The sequence below is a fragment of the Pseudorca crassidens genome, chromosome 11 (assembly GCF_039906515.1).
Source record: "Pseudorca crassidens isolate mPseCra1 chromosome 11, mPseCra1.hap1, whole genome shotgun sequence".
Lineage (NCBI taxonomy): Eukaryota > Metazoa > Chordata > Mammalia > Artiodactyla > Delphinidae > Pseudorca > Pseudorca crassidens.
The window spans coordinates 83,776,933-83,796,847 of record NC_090306.1 but is presented as its reverse complement, the minus strand read 5'-3'; the positions used below and the strand labels follow the sequence as shown (position 1 = coordinate 83,796,847).

General features: G+C 45.9%; 1 protein-coding gene across 21 annotated transcripts in view; it reads left to right on the top strand.

Moving 5' to 3' along the window:
• Nucleotides 1-11,304, top strand: part of ANKS1B (ankyrin repeat and sterile alpha motif domain containing 1B) — a 1,163,282-nt gene extending 1,151,978 nt beyond the window's left edge. For 14 of the 21 annotated variants that reach the window (XM_067697640.1, XM_067697639.1, XM_067697638.1 and 11 more), the window contains 2 exons: nt 5,796-5,963; nt 9,445-11,304. In XM_067697640.1, the coding sequence (XP_067553741.1) occupies nt 5,796-5,963; nt 9,445-9,555 (279 nt within the window). In that variant the 3' untranslated portion in view covers nt 9,556-11,304. Of the gene's footprint in view, nt 1-5,795; nt 5,964-9,428 lie in introns of all 21 variants that reach the window. The other 7 variants (XM_067697625.1, XM_067697636.1, XM_067697634.1 and 4 more) reach the window with 2 other exon arrangements.
• Nucleotides 11,305-19,915: the final 8,611 nt, after the last annotated feature.

The following is a 19,915-nucleotide window of genomic DNA, read 5'->3' as shown; positions in this document are numbered from 1 at the left end:
GGATCACATTAAATCTGTAGATTGCTTTGGGCAGTATGGCCATTTTAACAAGATTAATTCTTCCAATCCAAGAGCATGGGATGTCTTTCCACTTCTTTGAATCATCTGCAATTTCGTTTATTAATGTTTTGTAGTTCTCAGCATATAAGTCTTTCACCTCCTTGGTGAGGTTTATTCCTAAGTTTTTTTTTTTTTTTTTCTTTTGCGGTACGTGGACCTCTCACTGTTGTGGCCTCTCCTGTTGCGGAGCACAGGCTCCGGACGCGCAGGCTCAGCTGCTATGGCTCACGGGCCCAGCCGCTCCGCGGCACGTGGGATCTTCCCGGACTGGGGCACGAACCTGTGTGCCCTGCATCGGCAGGCAGACTCTCAACCACTGCGCCACCAGGGAAGCTCCCTAAGTCTTCTTTGATGCAACTTTAAGGGACTGTTTACATTCCCTTTCTGACATCTCACTGTTAGGGTAAAGAAATGCAACCGATTTCTGTATGTTAATCCTGTATCCTGCTGCCTTGCTGAATTTGTACTACTACTGTTCTAGTAGTTTCTGTGTGGAATTTTTAGGGTTTTCTATATATAGTATCATGTCATCTGCATATAAGGACAGTTTTACCTCTTCCCTACCAATTTGGATACGTTTTATTTCTTTTTCTTGTCTGATTGCTGTGGCTAGGACTTCCAATACTATGTTGAATAGAAGTGGTGAGAGTGGGCATCCTTGTTCCAGATTTTAGCAGGAAGGCTTTCAGATTTTCACCACTGAGTATTATACTGGCCATGGGTTTGTCATAAATAGCTTGTATTATGTTGAGATATGTTCCCTCTATACCCACTTTTGTAAGTTTTTATCATAAATGGATGTTGAATTTTATCAAATGCTTTTTCTGCATCTATTGAGATGACCATGTGGTTTTTACCTTTTCTTTTGTTGATGTGGTGTATCACATTGATTGATTTGTGTATCTTGAACTATCCTCGTGATCCTGGGATGAATCCACCTTCGTCATGGTGTATGATCTTTATGTTTTGTTGGATTCAGTTTGCTAATTGTGACCAGCTCACAGGTTGATGGTTCCTCTTCCACCACCTGAATGAGGGTCCAGCCAGCCTTCCTTAGCACTGCATGGTATCCCAGTTATCTATTACTGCTTACTTAGCAAACCACCCCAAAACTTAGTGCCGTGAAACAACATGCACTTTATCACGTTTACGATTCTGAGAGTCAGGAATGTGGGCAGAGCACAGCAGTTCTGCTCTTCTGCTCCACAACATCTGGGGTCTCCACTAGGTAACTCAGATGACTGCAGATGCTGGGATGGCTTGACTGGAGCCATCTGTCTGGGGCCTTGGTCCTCTGTGTGGCATCTCCTGGAGCTTGAATGTCCAGTATCACTCCTTTGCTTCATATCTGGAGCCTGGGCTGGGGTGGCTGCAACTGCTGTTTCTCTCCAGGCAGCCTCTTCCCCTGGCCAGCTTGGACATACTCACAACATGGTGATCTCAGGGAGGTCAGACTTTTTATACATGGCTGGTTTCCCTCAGAGGGAATGTTCCATGAAAGCTGAGAGACCTCTCACAGTGTAACCTCAGAAGTCCCAGCATGTCACTTCTGTACATTCTGTTAGTTAAGAAAGTCAGTACAACCAGTCCAGATTCAAGGAGGTGGAGGAGCAATTAGCCCTCTCAACAGCCCCCCTCACACCATGGCACGAGGCAAGGGGAATGGTGATGGCTGCCACCTTGGAGACAAGCTACCCACACGGGAGGGTAAGAACAGAGACTTTTGAAGTATAGTTGATGTACAGTGCTTCAGGATTTCAGCACAGTGATTCAGTTTCATATATATATGTGTGTGTGTGTGTGTGTGTGTATATATGTATATTTGGTTCGAGTATAATGTTTAATATAAGATACAGTGGATTGGCAGAGTTGATAACGAAGTTAAGAGATTTACTTCTAGTCAGTAAGGTAACAACCTAGGCACCGGCATATATATATTATATATACACACACACACACACACACACACACACGTACACACACACACGTATATAATGTTTTTTCAGATTCTTTTCCATTATAGGTTATTACAAGATGTTGTAATATAGTTCCCTGTGCTATATAGTAGGTTCCCTGTGCTATATAGTAGGACCTGTGCTATATAGTAGGACCTTGTTTTTCTGTCTTATCTATAGTAGTGTGTATCTGTTCATCTCAAACTCCTAATTTATCCCTCCCCCCTTCCCCTTTGGTAATTTTTTTAAATTAATTGTTTATTTTTGGCTGTGCTGGGTCTTTGCTGCTGCGCGCGGGCTTTCTTTAGTTGTGGTGAGCGGGGGTGACTCTTCGTTGTGGTGCACGGGCTTCTCATTGCAGTGGCTTCTCTTGTTGTGGAACACGGGCTCTAGGTGCGTGGGCTTCAGTAGTTATGACGCACGGGCTTAGTTGCTCTGCAGCATGTGGGATCTTCCCAGACCATGGCTTAAACCCATGTCCCCTGCACTGGCAAGAGGATTCTCAACCACTGTGCCACCAGGGAAGCCCCATTTTGGTAACCTTAAGTTTTCTATATCTGTGAGTCTATTTCTGTTGTATAAATAAGTTCATTTGTATCATTTTTTTAAGTTTCCACATGTAAGTGATATCATGATATTTGTCTTTCTCTGAATTACTTCGCTTAATATGATTATCTCTAGGTCCATACATGTTTCTCCAAATGGAATTATTTCATTCTTTTTTATGACTGATATTCCATTATACACACACACACCACATCTTCTTTATCCATTCATCTGTCGATGGACATTTAGGTTGCTTCCATGCTGCTTTGAACGTTGGGGTGCATGTATCTTTTTGAATTAGAGTTAAGAACACAGACTTTTGAGTCACAAATATTGGTTCATACCACTGCTCTGTAACTTTCTAGCTCTGTGATGTCAGATAAATTACTTAACCTCTCTGAGCCTCAATTTCCTCATCTATAAAATAAGGATAATGATATTCTACTACAGATGATTGTGGTAAGACTTAAAGGAGATAAATCTAGTGCTTGGTACAATGCCTAATATCTGCGAAGTCCTCACTTAATGGTAGCCATACTACCTATAGTGATAACTAGTCGTGTTATTACTCCAGCTTGCCCTTTAGATATTCATTCATTCACTCAGCAAACAAGCCTCTGTTTTGATTGTGTTCTAGGCAGTCTCTGGCCCTGGCCTCCCACAGTTGTGAAGACAGTGATATGTTGTAAGCAGAAACTAAGCCGGCTTTCAGGCTTTCTGAGCAGCATCCCTGGCTCTTCAGTGCCAGGCAGCATCTCTGGGGTCAGCAAGCCTGGCTCAAAGGAGGAAGCAGGGGCTTGTCACCTAAGCCTCTCTGATCAGATTACGGTAACATTTTTGGCCCTTTCCTGTAGTGTCTTCTGCTCTCAGTAACCCTCTTCCCATTTCAAGTAGTGCGGATATTACTAAGGAGAGGCTGGAGAAATGAACCCGCCTTCCCATTCAAACGTGTGTCCTCAGGTCCCATCTGATGAGGATCTGTGCCCTCAAGGGCCCCGGTACTTTGGTTGCACAGGACTCCGCGTGCAGAGCCCCATCAGCAAGCAGCTGCTCCCTTGTGGGCTGTCACTGGCATCCAGAATTGAAGCCTCCAACACCGAGGTGACAGAAAGTGCAGGAAAGGTAACCATCTCCGACTCTTTACAGATCACAAAAGAACTCTTAAAATGCAGCATTCGACATGAAACGAAAAGCAAGACGTCATGGAGAAAGAATGCAAGCCAAACTAAGGAAAAGCTGCTTGGCAGGAAACCTCACCGTCTGGTCTGGTCTCTGTGTCTTATCTCAGCAATTTCCTAACACCAGCAACTTCTTTACAATGAAAGGAGGGCAGAGCTTCTAACCCAGAAGCTTCCAAAAACCTTTATAGCCTTCCCATCAAAATCTTGTGAAAATCTCACCTGCTCCAATGAGCATCTTTAGCTTTCATTTGGAGACACTGGAACTTTAAGTAAATCTCACTTTCAGGAACTTGTTTCTAGGTTAACAATAAAGGAATTCACGCTTATTAAGCACCTTTGTTCCGGCATCAAAAAGCAACATGTTACAGAACTGCTGCATCTGCCATCTTTCCCTTAGTCCAGTTGCCCACCCAGAGCATGAATTATCTGCTACGTGTCCCTGACAGACAGACAGCCACTATCTCCACAGCACCTGTGGACAAGACAAGAGTCCGGACTTCATGGGGACAGCCAAAGCCCAAAGCCCCAGGCCCCCTTTCCAGGGGACCCATTGCACACCAGGCAATGGGCAACACTGGTGGTGACGCAAGTGCCAGGCGTAGGCACTGAGGGTTCAGCCCTCCTGGTGCAGCCACGGCCGGAGCTGTCTGCCAGCCCTCCACTGTCACTTGTCGGTGCATTACTGATTTCCTAGTCTGACGCGTGCTTGGAGGCAACCTCGGGCCCCGAGCTCCTTGCGGGAAGTGCTCAGCAGGCCGTGCAAGGCTGGGTCTCCAGTAAGCACATGTCTGTCTTGAGGGGCCACGGCTTCTTAACAAGTAGCTCAGAGGAGAAGACACGTCCTCTGTCAGACCAGTTCTCCCACTCAGAGGCGTTTCCCCTCAGGCTTGGGCCTAAACCCCGGAAGTCCGGCGTGGATCTGAAATCTGGTCCGTCTGGAGATCCGTGGGCCTCTTCCACACGAGCCCTGACAGCCATGCCGCGTCTCCCTCCATCTTCGTCAAGTGAGAACAGTCCTCAGCGGATCTCCCCAGAATCATGGGAATCAAGATGTTCTGTGTGCTTGACTGGGGCGGAGGGAGCAGGGGTGCAACATCAGCAAAAGCAATTTCTGTGGTTTTGAGGAAAAAACCACACAGACTTTCTAGGGGCGTTCGTGAGCATGGAAACTTGGGACAGACCACGCCGGCTCTCAGCTGGTGCAGTGGTTGTAAGAAAGCTCTCTGTGACCCACAGGCATCCAGCTCTTTGATGCGCTGTGACCTCAGGGTCTTGTCGAGACCCTGCTTCTGTGGGGTCAGACCATGTCCTGTTTTCTCAGTGAGAGCAGACAGGGTGGGACTGTGCTCAGAAGAGAAGGCAGAAATGAAGTACGAATCTGGAGACGAGAAGCTAGACGTCCTGAGGGGAGTGATTGAAGGTCCGAAGGAAAGAACTTCTCTCCCAGACACTGCTTGGCATGGCATTCGAGCCTGACAGGATCTCCTGTCTCTTGCTGATTTGATAATAAAATATGGAGTGGACCCACAGGGAGAGCAAACGCCTCAAGAAATAGCTGGATAACTGGCTCTGTTTGCATGCTCGCTGTGAGTGTGAGACGCCACACCAGCATGACTAATGCCTCTCCCCTCTGCCTAAATTAGATTTTGATTGTGGCTCAGAGATGTTCACTGAATCACAGATGTTGGAAGTAAAAAGACCCCAACTTCTCAGGAACACCTCCTGTGGAGTGTGTGGGATCCTCCTCCCAGGCTGAGGGACCCCTTCCCTTCCGAGACCTGGGAGCAAAGCAGCCACCCCGGATGGAGCGGGCTCCGGGGTCCCGGCACAGGCTCCTTAGGTGGCTGTAAGCAAGTGCACCGCGGCAGTAACTGATGCCTCGTACAGACCCTAAATCGGACCCAGTGTCCTGTTTGTCAAATTTCCCCTGGCTCTCTGCCACATCAGGTGGAGCAGTTCAGGGTCCTTGCCGGTTCGCCCACTCGGTGTTCCTCAGCCACTCTGTTCTGATCTGGAAGATGCTATCATAAATGCTTTCTCATTTCTCTTGCAGAATTTAGCCTACGAGATCATCCTAACGCTGGGACAGGCATTTGAAGTTGCTTACCAGCTCGCGCTGCAAGCCAGGAAAGGGGGGCATTCCTCCACACTTCCAGAAAGCTTTGAAAACAAGCCCTCCAAGCCCATCCCCAAGCCCCGAGTCAGCATTCGCAAGTCGGTGGTAAGTAGAAAGGACAGATGTTCTGAAAACCTTGAACTGGAGGGGAGGGATCCTTGGTGCCGTTGGGGCTGGCGAGAATCCAGGGCCTGCCCTTCTTGTCCTTCCCTTGGCCTCATCCTGGCATGTGTCTGTCCTCCTCTCAGCCCAGTTCCTGCAAAGTCTTGGGGACCATCTGCCTGAACTTGGAGGCTCCCAAGAAAATTCCACTTCTTTTGTCCCTTGCAGCAGCCTGTGAGGGGACTGGGTGCTGCTGGCCTCCCGGGGGAGTCTTTCCTCAAGGTCCAGGCGATCTTGGGAAAAAGGATCCCTGAGGCCCCGGCTGCCATCCCTCTAGGGGGCAAGCCTCTCACAAGCTGCTGGGCAGCAGAGAGGGTAGCAGAGGCTCTTGGGGAGGGCATCCCTGGTACCCAGCTAGAGGAGGCTGGAGGTGCAGGCTGTACGCGGGCCTGACAAGGAGGCCTAGGCGCAGGCTTCCTGCAGAGCGGGGACTGTTCAGAAGGTACTGCCCCTCCTCCCCGGCATCTGCCTCCCTCCAGAAATTTCCCCCCTTCCCTCCCACACGCTCTGCACACATCCTGTCCTAACAGACTTTCATGACTTCAAAGCAGCCTCCTCTGGTGGTAGCAATACCCAGAAGCTGGAAGCCTCCCGTCTGGTTTCTGCTGCCGTATGGCATCCTAGAAACTCTGGGACTCAGGGCAGCAGGCACCCTCAGAGGCATCGCTCAGCCCACATATCCTTCCGCCTGTGACTCCTCCTCCTCCCCACCGAGCCCTGTCCCCGGAGTCGTGGGGAATTGTAGGGTTTTTAATGTTTGCAGAGGCACCACCCTTTGTGACCATGTGGCTTCTTGTTCACGCTCTGCTCTTTGGCCTCTACTCCTGTCTCCATTCTTGGCAACTTCAACATCCATGGGGATGATCCTCCCAGCGTGTGGCCCCTCTGCTCCTTGACAGCTCACCTCTCAGACCTCTTCCCCCACCTCACCCTTCACTCCCACGCTCACCCCACATCACTGATCACCAGTAACTGCAAGCATCCTCTGACTTTCCTTCTGACCCCCAGTCCCCACACCGCAGCCCCTCCCGGCCCCACTGGCTCCCAATCCTGAAGCACTCCCAGAACGGCAGACTTACAGGTTCAGTTGCTCCCTCATTTCTCCTTCGAGGCTTAGCACACGTGTGTCCAGAACAGAATTCTTGATCTCTCCGCAAAGTTGCTTCTCCCTCTGTCTCTCCCAGCTCAGTAAATGGCATGACCGTTCACCGTGTTGCTCAAGCCATAAATCTAGAAGACACCCTTGATTTCTGTCTTCCTCTCACCTGTGTCCACCCCACAAGCAGATTCCATCCGTTCAGCCCCTAAAACATCTCTCAGACCCGTCCACTCCTCTCCATTTCCTCTGTCACTCTTCCCATCCAAGCCATCACCACCAGTAATCTCCAAAATACTCCCATACATCTCCTAAAAACTCCCCTCCTCTGCCCGGCAACCAGGGTGACCTTCTTAAAACACAGATCAGATCATGGTACCACTGCCCCAATTTCCCACCACACTCCTGACACTCAGGCCTTCTTCTTCCTGGAAACAAACAAAGCTCACTCCCACCTAAGGCCTCTGTGCCCCCTGTTCCCTCCACCTGGCTTTGTCTCCCCCTTGTTTCTGCACGGCTGAGTCTGGCTTGTCATCCAGGGCCCAGCTACACAGAGAGGCTTCTCCTGGACCACCCAGGCTTCTCCTGGCTTATCTTGTTTATTTATTGTCTGTCTATCTTATCCCACAAGAAAAGCAAGTCAAATGTCCAGGAATTTTCAGAACATTTGGGGGAATTAGCTCTTAGAGTACTGTATTCATTCCTGTGTGGGCTGGATAAATCTGTTCGTGGCAGGGACCTCCATCTGACTTTTGTCTGGTCCCCATAGATTTCTTCCAGATGAGCACAAAGGGTGGGTGCCGTAAGAGCTCAGAATGCTCATTTAGAAGCCTTCACTGAAAAATATGAACCATACAGGGAATAATACTGCTGTCCTTTAACTACCCCAAGATCCTGTCCCCCTCAATAGGTGTCTGTGTTCCCTTTCCCTCGGCCCCAGTAGTTTATTTTTGAGAAACAGCCCATGATTAGACATGTAGAGTCCTCCCCACAGCCTTGTGGAGACACAGTCAAATTGCAGGTGGCCGACGGGCACAGACCCCCGCACTCTTCGGACAGCTCCCTTGCTCCGGTTTCCTGAGCAGAGCAGGTGGCCAGGGCCAGGGGGAGACATGGAAACACTAAAGAAAGAGGCAGCAATCTGGTGGAGAACTGCCCCAGGCCGCCCGTGAGAGCTCAGAACTCAAGCTTCACCCAGAAAGGGCCTGTTTAACCTTGTACACGCAGGGGCTGAAATGGTGTTGACGTTTTACAGCTCAGTTTGGTTCAAGGCTCACCCTGACCTGGGCCCACTCACCTCTTCACCCTCAGTTGTCTCCCCGCCAGGTGCCCTCGGCGACCTGACTGCAAGCCCTCAGCCGGCCTCTTTCCCTACCTCGGGCACCTTGCACATGCTGCTCCACACCCCCTGCCTTTACCAGGAAACTCTTGCTTCTCCTCCAGCTCTCCGTTTAGACATTACCTTAATTAACTTTTAAATAATGTCTAGTCAACAAGTATTTATTGGGTGCCTACTGTTTAGTGGGTTGCCGGGAGCTTTTCTGAGTTTGAGGGAAACAGGAGTAAACAGAACAGACAGAATCCCACCTTCATAAGCATACATTGTAGTGGAGAATGAACAAATAAACATGATGTATGTGGCAAAAGGATTATAAAGAAGAGACAGCAGAGGAAAGCAGAAAAGTTGAGGTGCTATTTTGCTTGGGGTAAACTGGTGAGGAGGTGATGTTTGAACTGCACCCTGATTCACATTAGGGCATAAAGCAGGCAGGTGTCTGGAGAGTATTCAGGCAGAGAGGTGATGAGCACAGAGGGTCTGGGCTGGGGCTTGGTGTACAGGGAGCAGCAGGGAGGCCGGTGTGGCTGGAGCGTAGAAAGGCAGGCGGACAGGGCCACCGTGGGTCACCTCGAGGACTCTGGGTTTATTCTGACTGTAATGGAAACCACTGGAGGCTTGAGAGGCAGGCAGGACATAGCCTGGTTCACCTTCTCTAGGAAGCCCCCCTGGCTCCTGACATGGGTCAGTGGCCTTCCTGGGTGCCCACAGAGCACCCTCTTCCCCCTCAGATCTCACTTCTCAGTAAAGTATTCCTACGTCTGCTCCCCACCTGTGTGCCTTCAAGAGCAAGGGCTGTGTCTCACTCACCGTCCCCCCCGCCCAGTGCCTTGCAGTAAATGTGTATCAGAAGAACGAACAGAGGACTCTCACGCCCCCAACATCCTGAGGTCCTGCCAGAGCACAGTGATGGTTTCCAGGCAGCGTTAGGATGCATGCGTGCAACCCCAGGCAGGTACCGTATAACGGGCATCAGCCTTTCTGTTTTAAAGCAGATCGACCCATCTGAGCAAAAGACTCTGGCCAATCTGCCGTGGATTGTGGAGCCGGGACAAGAAACCAAGAGGGGAATAAATACCAAGTATGAGACCACGATTTTCTGATACTCACCGTCCTCCCGTCCTCGCGGTGCCTTGCACGCCGAGCAGTCCCGGAGCAGGCTTTCCACCCAGCGCAGGAGGAAGACTGCTGTTTGTGTGGCCTTGTCACGGGCGAAAGGCCACTGGCCATTCCTGGGGACGTTCTTTCTGCACCAGTGACAGAAAGTGCAACCAAGACTTTCCAGTCGTAACCCCTGAGAGAAATGAGTTGAGATTTGTGGCTCACTGTCCCGACTCCCCTCCCTGCTACCACCCAAGGTATTTCTAGTGACTTTGCCCCAACACTTGCTTTGCTGTATTTGGGGATAATACCTTAAGAAAAAAAATACAGGGGATCTCTAATACTGCCTAAAAGTATAAAAATCTTGGGTTTATTTTTCACTGTCAGCAGTTTTCAAGGTAGAATGAGAACAGAACTACCCCCAGAAAGCATCTGTAAAATCATTATCTCACTGAGTATCGTTTCATGCAAAAGGACAAAAAGTACCCGATTGCCAGGAAATCCTATTTCCCAATTTCTATATTTGTGGATTTTATATGTAATCAACTATGTCAGATAAAGAAAACCTTTACATCTATGGATTGATTCAAAAACTTACTTAATGATTTAAAACAGAAGAATTTATTATGCACAGAAAAATGTGTCTTGTATTAAATATTTTTATTAAAAGAATGTTTCACTAACACATTGATAAGAAAACTAGGTTAGTTGTGAGGGATGTTTTGCTTTCATTTCAAATAACTAAATTTCTACTGCTACTACCAAGAGAACTGGCTTGGGCGTTGCAAAGTACGGTACCAGAGACGCTCACTAGAGCAGGAGATTTGGGCAAGCAGGCTGGCGTCTTACCGAAAGTGCTGACACAGCCATAAGCCTGCAAAGATTTTTGATTTTTTTTTTTAACTTCACAGTTTTAAAAAAACATGTTAAACAAAAAATCTAGGGCTCCTGCTGTCAAGATTTCTGTCATGGAAACCTTGTTTGTTTGAGAAAGGTGTTAATAAAATTCTATTGCAAAAAAAAATTTTCTTTTCTAGAAAAACACAAATACAAAAAAAAAAATAGAGATTCCAAAGTAATAAAACTCTTTTCTTGAAACAAAATAAATAAATAAATGTTTGCTTACTCTTTGATTAAATAAAATTTACTTACATTTCATTAAGGTATTTTAATTTTTTTAATGTCTCTGTGGAGTATTTGTATGATACCATAATGTATATTTATGTAGAATCAAATTATATAAACAGTACCAATATCATTATAGAAAAAATAACGTATATTGTTCTAACCAATCATATTGTGAATCATTTTGGAGTTCATTATAATAAGCGATATTGATAAATTGTGGGATTGTCTTAATTTTTTTTAATTAACCAATATTATTTTAAACCTGAGATTATCAGTTACATTCATCAGTTGGTGAGTTTTAAAAACTAAATTTTATTTCAAACTGACAAATGTATATGGTTTTAGTTCAGTGTTGGAGAATTTTAATACAATATTAAATTACTTGAACTGAACAGTTCCTTGTATATATTTTGCCTATTCACTGTTGATATGTATGTAGTAAATTGAGAGTAAAATAACCCTAAAATATGGTACCAAAAAGAAACTGTATAGGAGCAAAGTAAATAGTAGCTTTGCTGAAAAGGAAACATGTAAATATGCTTGGGCTTCCAGTTATAAATTTTGTAATTTTTGTCATTATTTATATCCTATAAAAAAACACACAAAATAAAATGGAAACTGTACAGCTGCTGGTGCTTGGCATCATTCTGTGAGCACCTTCCCACTTCCACTTAGGATAGAAACAAAAGCCCAGCCTTCTCAGCATCCATAGCTAAAGGGATTTTTTCATTTGGCAAAATTGAGAAAATTTGCTCATTTCCAAGTTCAGCCAGGCCTTTAAAGCTTGAATTTCAGCCATAAAGCCCCCATTGTCTTTAATGTTAAAGTGGGCTGTAAGGAAGAATTACCAAAACAGAAATTGGTAAAAGGGAGGACTACCAAACTAGATTACTTTTATAGGACAACATCTACATGTTTGTCTTAGGCTGCCATAACAAAATACTGGGTGGCTTAAACAACAAATTTATTTCTCACAGTTCTGGAGGTCCTGGGAAGTCCAAGATCAAGGTGCCAGCAAGGTAGGTTTCATTCTAAGGCCCTTTTCTCCTGGCTTGGCTTGTTGGTGGCTGCTGTCTTGCTGTGTGCTCACATGAGCCTCTGTGGTGTGTGTCTGCAGAGGGTGAGAGAGCATCAAGCTCTCTGGCTTCTCTCCTTATAAAGGCACTAATCCCATCATGAGGGCCCCACCCCCATGACCCCATCTTACCCTAATTATCTCCCAAAGGCCCATTTCCAAATACTCACCATGGAGCATTAGGACATCAACATATGGATTTTGAGGGGACACAGATTTTCCATAACAACAGTCATTTTTCCTAAAACACATGTACCAGCTATGAGTCAAGTAATAAAAGGGTCATGTTAGAGACACACTGGAAAAATCAGTGATTCACATTCCATATCCTGTGACTTTCAGCAAAAGATCTCCCCACTGCTGGATCCAAGTTACTCTCCAAAACACATGCCAAACCAATCACGGGGTGCTCCCAGCCTGACATGCAGAGGCCTAGGGCTTTGAACCTGAAAGGGCTAAAACCATCCAGAGATGGGGCAACATTCACAGAGGCAGAAGGGCAGGTTTCCTGAAGGAAGGTTTGGGCTGGGATTTTAGACAGTAATGCTTTGCCTGGGCTAATTCAGCCCCTTTTTAATCTTTGCTAGCCACCAAGAGGTCAGCAACCCTCTTATTTATTATCTCTGTGGATCAATGCTTATTTGTATCAGTTATGATCCCAGCATGAAGTAGATGGCACACTCCAATTGGGAGAATTTAAGACTTTAATAAGTAGAATACTAACAAAGGTCTTGGCAGCATGTAGGGAAACTAACCCTGGGCTGGTGTGGCCTGAAGGGAGTGGGAAAGGAAGCGGCTTGTGGAGGGGGCTTCCAGACAGGTGCTGTGGGCTTCAGAAAGGGATCCGTAATTTTAAAAACTCCCAGCAAACAAAAGTCCTAGACCAGATGGCTTCACAGGTGAATTCTACCAAACATTTAGAGTTAACGCCTATCCTTCTGAAACTATTCCAAAAAACTGCAGGGGAAGGAATACTTCTGAGCTCGTTCTATGAGTCCACCATCACCCTGATACCAAAACCAGACAAAGATATCACAAAAAAAGAAAATTACAGGCCAGCATCACTGATGAATATAGATACAAACATCCTCAACAAAATACTAGCAAAAATACCTCAACAAAATACAAATCCAACAATACATTAAAAGGATCATACACCACGACCAAGTGACATTTATACCAGGGATACAAGGATTTTTCAATATCTGCAAATCAATCAGTGTAATACACCACACTCACAAATTGAAGAAAAACCATATGATCATCTCAACAGATGCAGAAAAAGCTTTCGATAAAATTCAACATCCATTTTTGATAACTCTCCAGAAAGTGGGCAAAGAGGAAACATACCTCAACATAATAAAGGCCATACATGACAAATCCACAGCTAACATCATAGAGTAAGTCCCCTACATACGAATGAGTTCCATTCCAAGCGCACATCTGTAAGTCCAATTTGTTCATAAGTCCAACAAAGTTAGCCTAGGAACCCAACTAATACAATTGGCTATACAGTACTGTAATAGGCTTATAATACTTTTCACACAAATAATACATAAAAAACAAACACAAAAAATAAAACATTTTTAATCTTACAGTACAGTACCTTGAAAAGTACAGTAGTACAGTACAACAGCTGGCATCCAGGGGCTGGCATCGAGTCAACAGGCAAGAAGAATTACTGACTGGAGGAGGCGGAGGAGGTGGGAGATGGTAGAGCTGAAGGATCGTCAACAACAGGAGACAGAGGGCAAGCTGCAACTTCATTCATGCCTGATGTTGATGGAACACATGTTTGCATCTTTGAAAGTTTGCAACTTGAAGGTTCATATGTAGGGGACTTACTGTACTCAATGGTGAAAAGCTGAAAGCATTCCCTCTAAGATCAGGAAAAGACAAGAATGCCCATTCTCAACACTTCTTTTCAACATAGTTTTGGAAGTCCTAGCCACAGCAATTAGACAAGAAAAAGAAGTAAAAGGAATCCAAACTGGAAAGGAAGAAGTAACACTGTCACTGTGAAAACCACTAGAAAACTATTAGAGCTCATCAATGAATTTGGTAAAGTTGCAGGATACAGAATTAATATACAGAAAATTATTGCATTCCTATATACTAACAACAAAGTATCAGAAAGAGAAATTAACGAAACAATCCCATTTACCATCACATCAAAAAGAATAAAATACCTAGGAATAAACCTACCTAAGGAGGCAAAAGACCTATACTCCGAAAACTATAAGACACTGATGAGACTCCCAGAAGCAGAGAAGAGACTTGTGGTTGCCAAGGGGTAGAGGGTTGGGGTAGGAATGGAGTGGGAGGTTGGGGTGAGCAGATGTAAGCTTTTATATACAGGATGGATAAACAACAAGGTCCTACTGTATAGCACAAAGAACTATATTCAATATCCTATGACAAACCATAATGGAAAAGAATATTTAGAAAAAAGAATGTGGGCTTCCCTGGTGGCGCAGTGGTTAAGAATCTGCCTGCCAGTGCAGCAGACATGGGTTCGATCCCTGGTCCAGGAAGATCCCACATGCCGTGGAGCAACCAAGCCCGTGCGCCACAACTACTGAGCCTGCGCTCTAGAGCCCGCGAGCCACAACTACTGAAGCCCACATGCCTAGAGCCTGTGCTCTGCAACAAGAGAAGCCACCACAGTAAGAAGCCCGCACCCCGCAACAAAGAGTAGCCCCTGCTCGCCGCAACTAGAGAAAGCCCGTGTGCAGCAACGAAGACCCAACACAGGCAAAAATAAAATAATTTTTTTTAAAAAGATAAGACAAACTTAAAAAAGAAAAAATGGGCTGAAGACCTAAATAGACATTTCTCCAAAGGAGACATACAGATGGCCAACAGGTACATGAAAATATGTTCAGCATCACTAGTTATTAGAGAAATGCAAATCAAAACTACAATGAGGTATCATCTCACACCGGTCAGAATGGACATCATCAAAAAGTCTCTAAATAATAAATGCTGGAGAGGATGTGGAGAAAAGGGAACCTGCTACACTGTTGCTGGGAATGTAAATTGGTACAATCACTATGGAGAACAGTATGAAAGTCCCCTAGAAAGCTAAAAATACAGTTACCATATGATCCAGCAATCCCATTCCTGGGCATATATACAGAAAAGACAAGAACTCTAATTTAAAAGATAGATGCACCCCAATGTTCACAGCAGCACTATTTACAATAGCCAAGACACTGAAGCATCCTAAATGTCCACCAACAGATGAATGGATAAAGAAGATGTGGTACATATACACAATGGAATATTACTTGGCCATTAAAAAATGAAATAATGTCATTTGCAGCAATATGGATGGATCTAGAGATTATCATACTGAGTGCAGTCAGACAGAGAAAGACAGGTATCATATGATATCACATATGTGGAATCCTAAAAAATGATACAAATGAACTTTTTTACAAAACAGAAACAGACTCACAGACACAGAAAACAAACTTATGGTTACCAAAGGGGAAAGGGATAAATTAGGAGTTTGGGATTAACAGATACGCACTACTATATATAAAACAGATAAACAACAAGGACCTGATGCACAGCATAGGGAACTATATTCAATATCTTGTAATAACGTACAATGAAAAAGAATCTGGAAAAAATATATATATATGTATGAAACTGAAACACTTTGCTGTACACCTGAAACTAACACAATACTGTAAACCAACTAAACTTCAATTAAAAAAAAAAAATACCCTGATCTCACTCTGCACCATCCACCCTGCATTACCTAAACCCACTGGAAGCCATAGGGCAAGGAGCGCATTGATTTGGTCTACACAAGGCACCTCCAGAACCACAACAGGGCAGGGAAGAGGGAGGAGGGAGTCTGAGGGGCAAACAGAAGAGAGGCAGCCCTTGTACTGAAGGGATTTGCACCTCATTTTCTTGAAGGGGAAATTTGACACATTGGCAACTGAAATATCCATGGGGGTGGAGATCCTGGAATGTTAATATTATTCCAAAAAGGCCTTCGATTCAATTACTCCATCTATTTTTTTTCTTCTTAAATGATACTCTATGATAAATTTGGGTAAATGAACCCAATGAAAATTATGCCTAGTTAGTTCATTAATAAGTCATGGAAGTGATTTTTTTCAAGACATACCAGATTTTCTGCTGGAATACTTGGGAATATTGCTGGTGCATAAAATGTTTGGATATGATGGGGCAGAAGACGGGCTTAAAGAACACATGGCCAAAGTCTCAAAAATCAGCGAAAATTCATACTTGGACCCCAAGCAGCATTGCTCCTAAGCTATTTCTGAAAAGAAAAGAAAATTTGATAAGTGAGCTAGCCTCCAGAGTTGTTCTTCCACAGAACTGGAATACAATAACCGTGTTCAGAAGTCTGTATGGAATGAAGCCTCTTTTTTGTTTTTTAAGACATTAAGTTTTTCAGTTCCTTTTTTTTTTTTGCTGTACACGGGCCTCTCACTGTTGGGGCCTCTCCCGTTGTGGAGCACAGGCTCCGACGCACAGGCTCAGCGGCCATGGCTCATAGGCCCAGCCGCTCCGCGGCATGTGAGATCTTTCCAGACCGGGGCACGAAGCCGTGTCCCTTGCATCGGCAGGCAGACTCTCAACCACTGCGCCACCAAGGAAGCCCTTCAGTTCCTTTTTTATACAAGCTATTCACTGAGTATGTTTCCTATGAAAATTAAGTAATATGACAGTTATAGACACATTTTCTTAAAAGTGGGTAACCAACCAACAAAGGCTGGCAGAGTCTACCTGCACCATGGCTCCAACAGCCTCCCCCACACTCCCTTCCAGCCATCCACACGCCCAGCTTGCCCCAGCAACAGGGTCCTGCTTCCCACAGAAACCAGTTCCAAAGCAGGGAATTTCATTAGGTCTGTTGCCCAATCACAATCCGGCATCCTACGAGATTCCATTAATACTCAAATTTTTGCAGTGGAATTAACCCTAAGACGTTGGTGCTGACCTGGGAAATGCCGGTTCCACGTAACTGTTTCCTGTCTTGACCTCAAGCCAGTCTACTGACCGAGAATTCACTCTGTGTTCACCGTGGCTCCATTTTACTTAGAGTCGGCTAATGCAGAGATGATCATTCCCAACCCACCATGCTGCACTCTGTTGCTCATAAATAATCATAGCTACAAATTATCATCCAGACAGTTTTTGTTTTTCTCTCCAAAACCCCAGAGACCTATGTTTGTTTGTAAGAGCTTCATGGGCATTTAACTTCCCAAGCATAGTTAATGACTAATGATATAAGACTTACACACACGTCAGACTGAGATAGAGATTCTCCATTTAACGGCTCCAGTAGGGTCACTCCAGCTGAAGGTGGCAGTACAGCCACTGAGGTTTTCAGACAGCCGAGGAGCACACATGTCACTTCACAAGCCCAGAGCATCTTGCAAGTCCTGCCATACTGGAAAACTCGGAGTGATGTCTCAGCACCCAGTAAGAGCAAGCTGAGATGGAGCTGCTCTTAGCAACTTGAAGTCAGTTCACAACATGGTAATAAAAGCCATTCAAAACTATCCATACTCAATACTCAATTTAATTGTCCTCTGGATGTCTCGGTGCTTCAATCAAATGCCCAACAGCTGCTCCCCAGGGAGAGTGCAGTTCTCCCTCTTGTTGCCTCTCGTCAATAAGACATATGAGGGACTTGCCTCGTGGTGCAGTGGTTAAGAATCTGCCTGCCAATGCAGGGGACATGGGTTCGAGCCCTGGTCTGGGAAGATCCCACATGCCGCAGAGCAACTAAGCCCGTGCGCCACAACTACTGAGCCTGCACTCTAGAGCCTGTGAGCCACAATTACTGAGCCCACGCGCCCAGAGCCTGTGCTCCAGAAGAGAAGCCACTGCAATAAGAAGCCCAAGCACCGCAACGAAGAGTAGCAACGAAGAGTAGGCCCCACTCGCTACAATTAGAGAAAGCCCGCGTGCAGCAATGAAGACCCAATGCAGCCCAAAATAAATAAATAAAAATAAAGATAGGGGCTTCTCTGGTGACGCAGTGGTTAAAAATCCACCTGCCAATGCAGGGGACACAGGTTCGAGCCCTGGTCCGGGAAGATCCCACATGCTGTGGAGCAACTAAGCCCGTGCGCCACAAATACTGAGCCTGCGCTATAGAGTCCGTGAACCACAACTACTGAAGCCCGCGCGCCTAGAGCCCTTGCTCCACAACAAGAGAAGCCACCACAATGAGAAGCCCGCCCATCGCAACAAAGAGTAGCCCCCACTCACCACAACTAGAGAAAGCCCGCGCACAGCAACAAAGACCCAATGCAGCCAAAAATAAATATTTTTTTTTAAATGCGTGCACAGTTTTCTCAGAGAAGAACAAAAACCAAAAAGCCCAACATGCTAGTGTTGGGTCAGGGGAGACTGGGAAGGAGGAAAGGCACAGGAAATTCAGGAATCCTGTTTTAGCAGACCATCTCTGGGGTGCGCACTTGGCAGGGAGAGGGAAGACTGCAAACTCAGATACCTCCAGGCCACACAGGTGACATGAGTGAAGGTGGACTGTGATGATCCACGCATCCACCATCTCAGGGGGCGGCTGATGCTCAGCTCCAGCTGATGGCTGCCAGGCAGAAAAGACGACCCTGGCTCAATAGATTTTCTAAGAAATCAGGATTTTTATGTGAAACCACCAGATTTTCAAATGCTGGCAACAAGTTCAGTGTTTTTTTAAAAATTAAGTGTGGGCCAAACAAAACTCCTCTGTGGACTGGGCCTGGTCCATGAATCACCTGTCTGTGCCTTTCTGAGATTCCACCAAACTTCAACAACCTTCCACCTTGATTTCTAGTTATTAGAGGAGGTACGGTGGGCAGCTAGGGCTAGGGGATGGAAGAGACAGGGATGCAGGGGTCACTGACATTTGCTGAACTGTTCTTACATACTTGGTTTGTTTATGGGAGTATCAGGAGCTGAATTCAGGGACTAGTAGCAAAGACCAGAGATAAGAGTCTCTTAAAACAAGGGAGAGGTTGAATATTTTCTCATGTAACATGAACTTCAGAGATAAACAGTACAGGGCTGGAATGGTAGCTCCACAGTTGTCATCAAAATGCCAAGCTCCTTCTGTATTTCTGCTCTGCCACGCTTAGCTTGTGGCATCCATCTACAAGGTCACCTCATGGGCACAAAATGGCTGTTAGACCATCATTCAGCGAATCCACATTCCAGGCAGGAAAAAAGATGGTAAGGAACAAAGGGCTCCTGCCTCCCAACTGAGTAAGGCAAGCTTTTAGGAGCTTTCCTGGAAGCTTCACCCTACAAGTTCTGCTTACATCTGCTACCCCTAGATAAGCAATTGGAAAATGTAGCTGTTGTTGATTTTAGCTGAGCACACTGCAGCTCCCAACAATACAGCAGTTGTTAGTGAGAAAAAGGGAGAGACTGGATATTAGGATGGCCACCAACAGTATCTGCCACAAAACAACAACAAAAAAAACCCAGTATCTGTCACAATGGGAATGTCACAGCACTAGGTAAAAGGTGAAAGCAAACAGACACAGGTGAGACACCTGAACAGAGAAAACAATGACTGGAGGAGGAACTGGTAATACTGGTAGTACTCCAACCTTGGCAGAGTTGCTCTATAAGCTAGCCATCAAATCCAAGCAGAAAACACCCCCCCCCCCCCAGCTGTGCTAATATGCACACCAGACATCTGTGCTGCTCGGGACGTTCCTGAGAGTGTCACAACAGAGCAGGTGGACAAACCATGCTGCAAAAGCAGACATCACAGGCACAGCTGGCTGTGGCACAGGAGTGGGACTGGCAATGGCTTGGTAGGCCATCCAGGGCAAGGGCGGAGGACATGGGTTCTCAACCTCCGCTGTGCTCTGGAATCACCCAGGGAACTTTCAAACATATGGATGCCTCGGTCCCATGCCTGGCAACTCTGAGTTAATTGGTCTGGAGTGAGACCTGGGTTTGGGGTGGGGGGCGGTTTATGCAGTAAAGTGTGAGAAGCTTCACTCCTGGATGGACCAGGCCCTCCAGATCCCCTGAGAAGCTGGGTAGCCCACGTAGATCCCCACATCCGAGGCTACCACGGAAGTAGCTCCTTGAGAAGATTAAACCATTTGCTGAAGGCCACACAGCTGGGATGGTAGTGCAGCCAG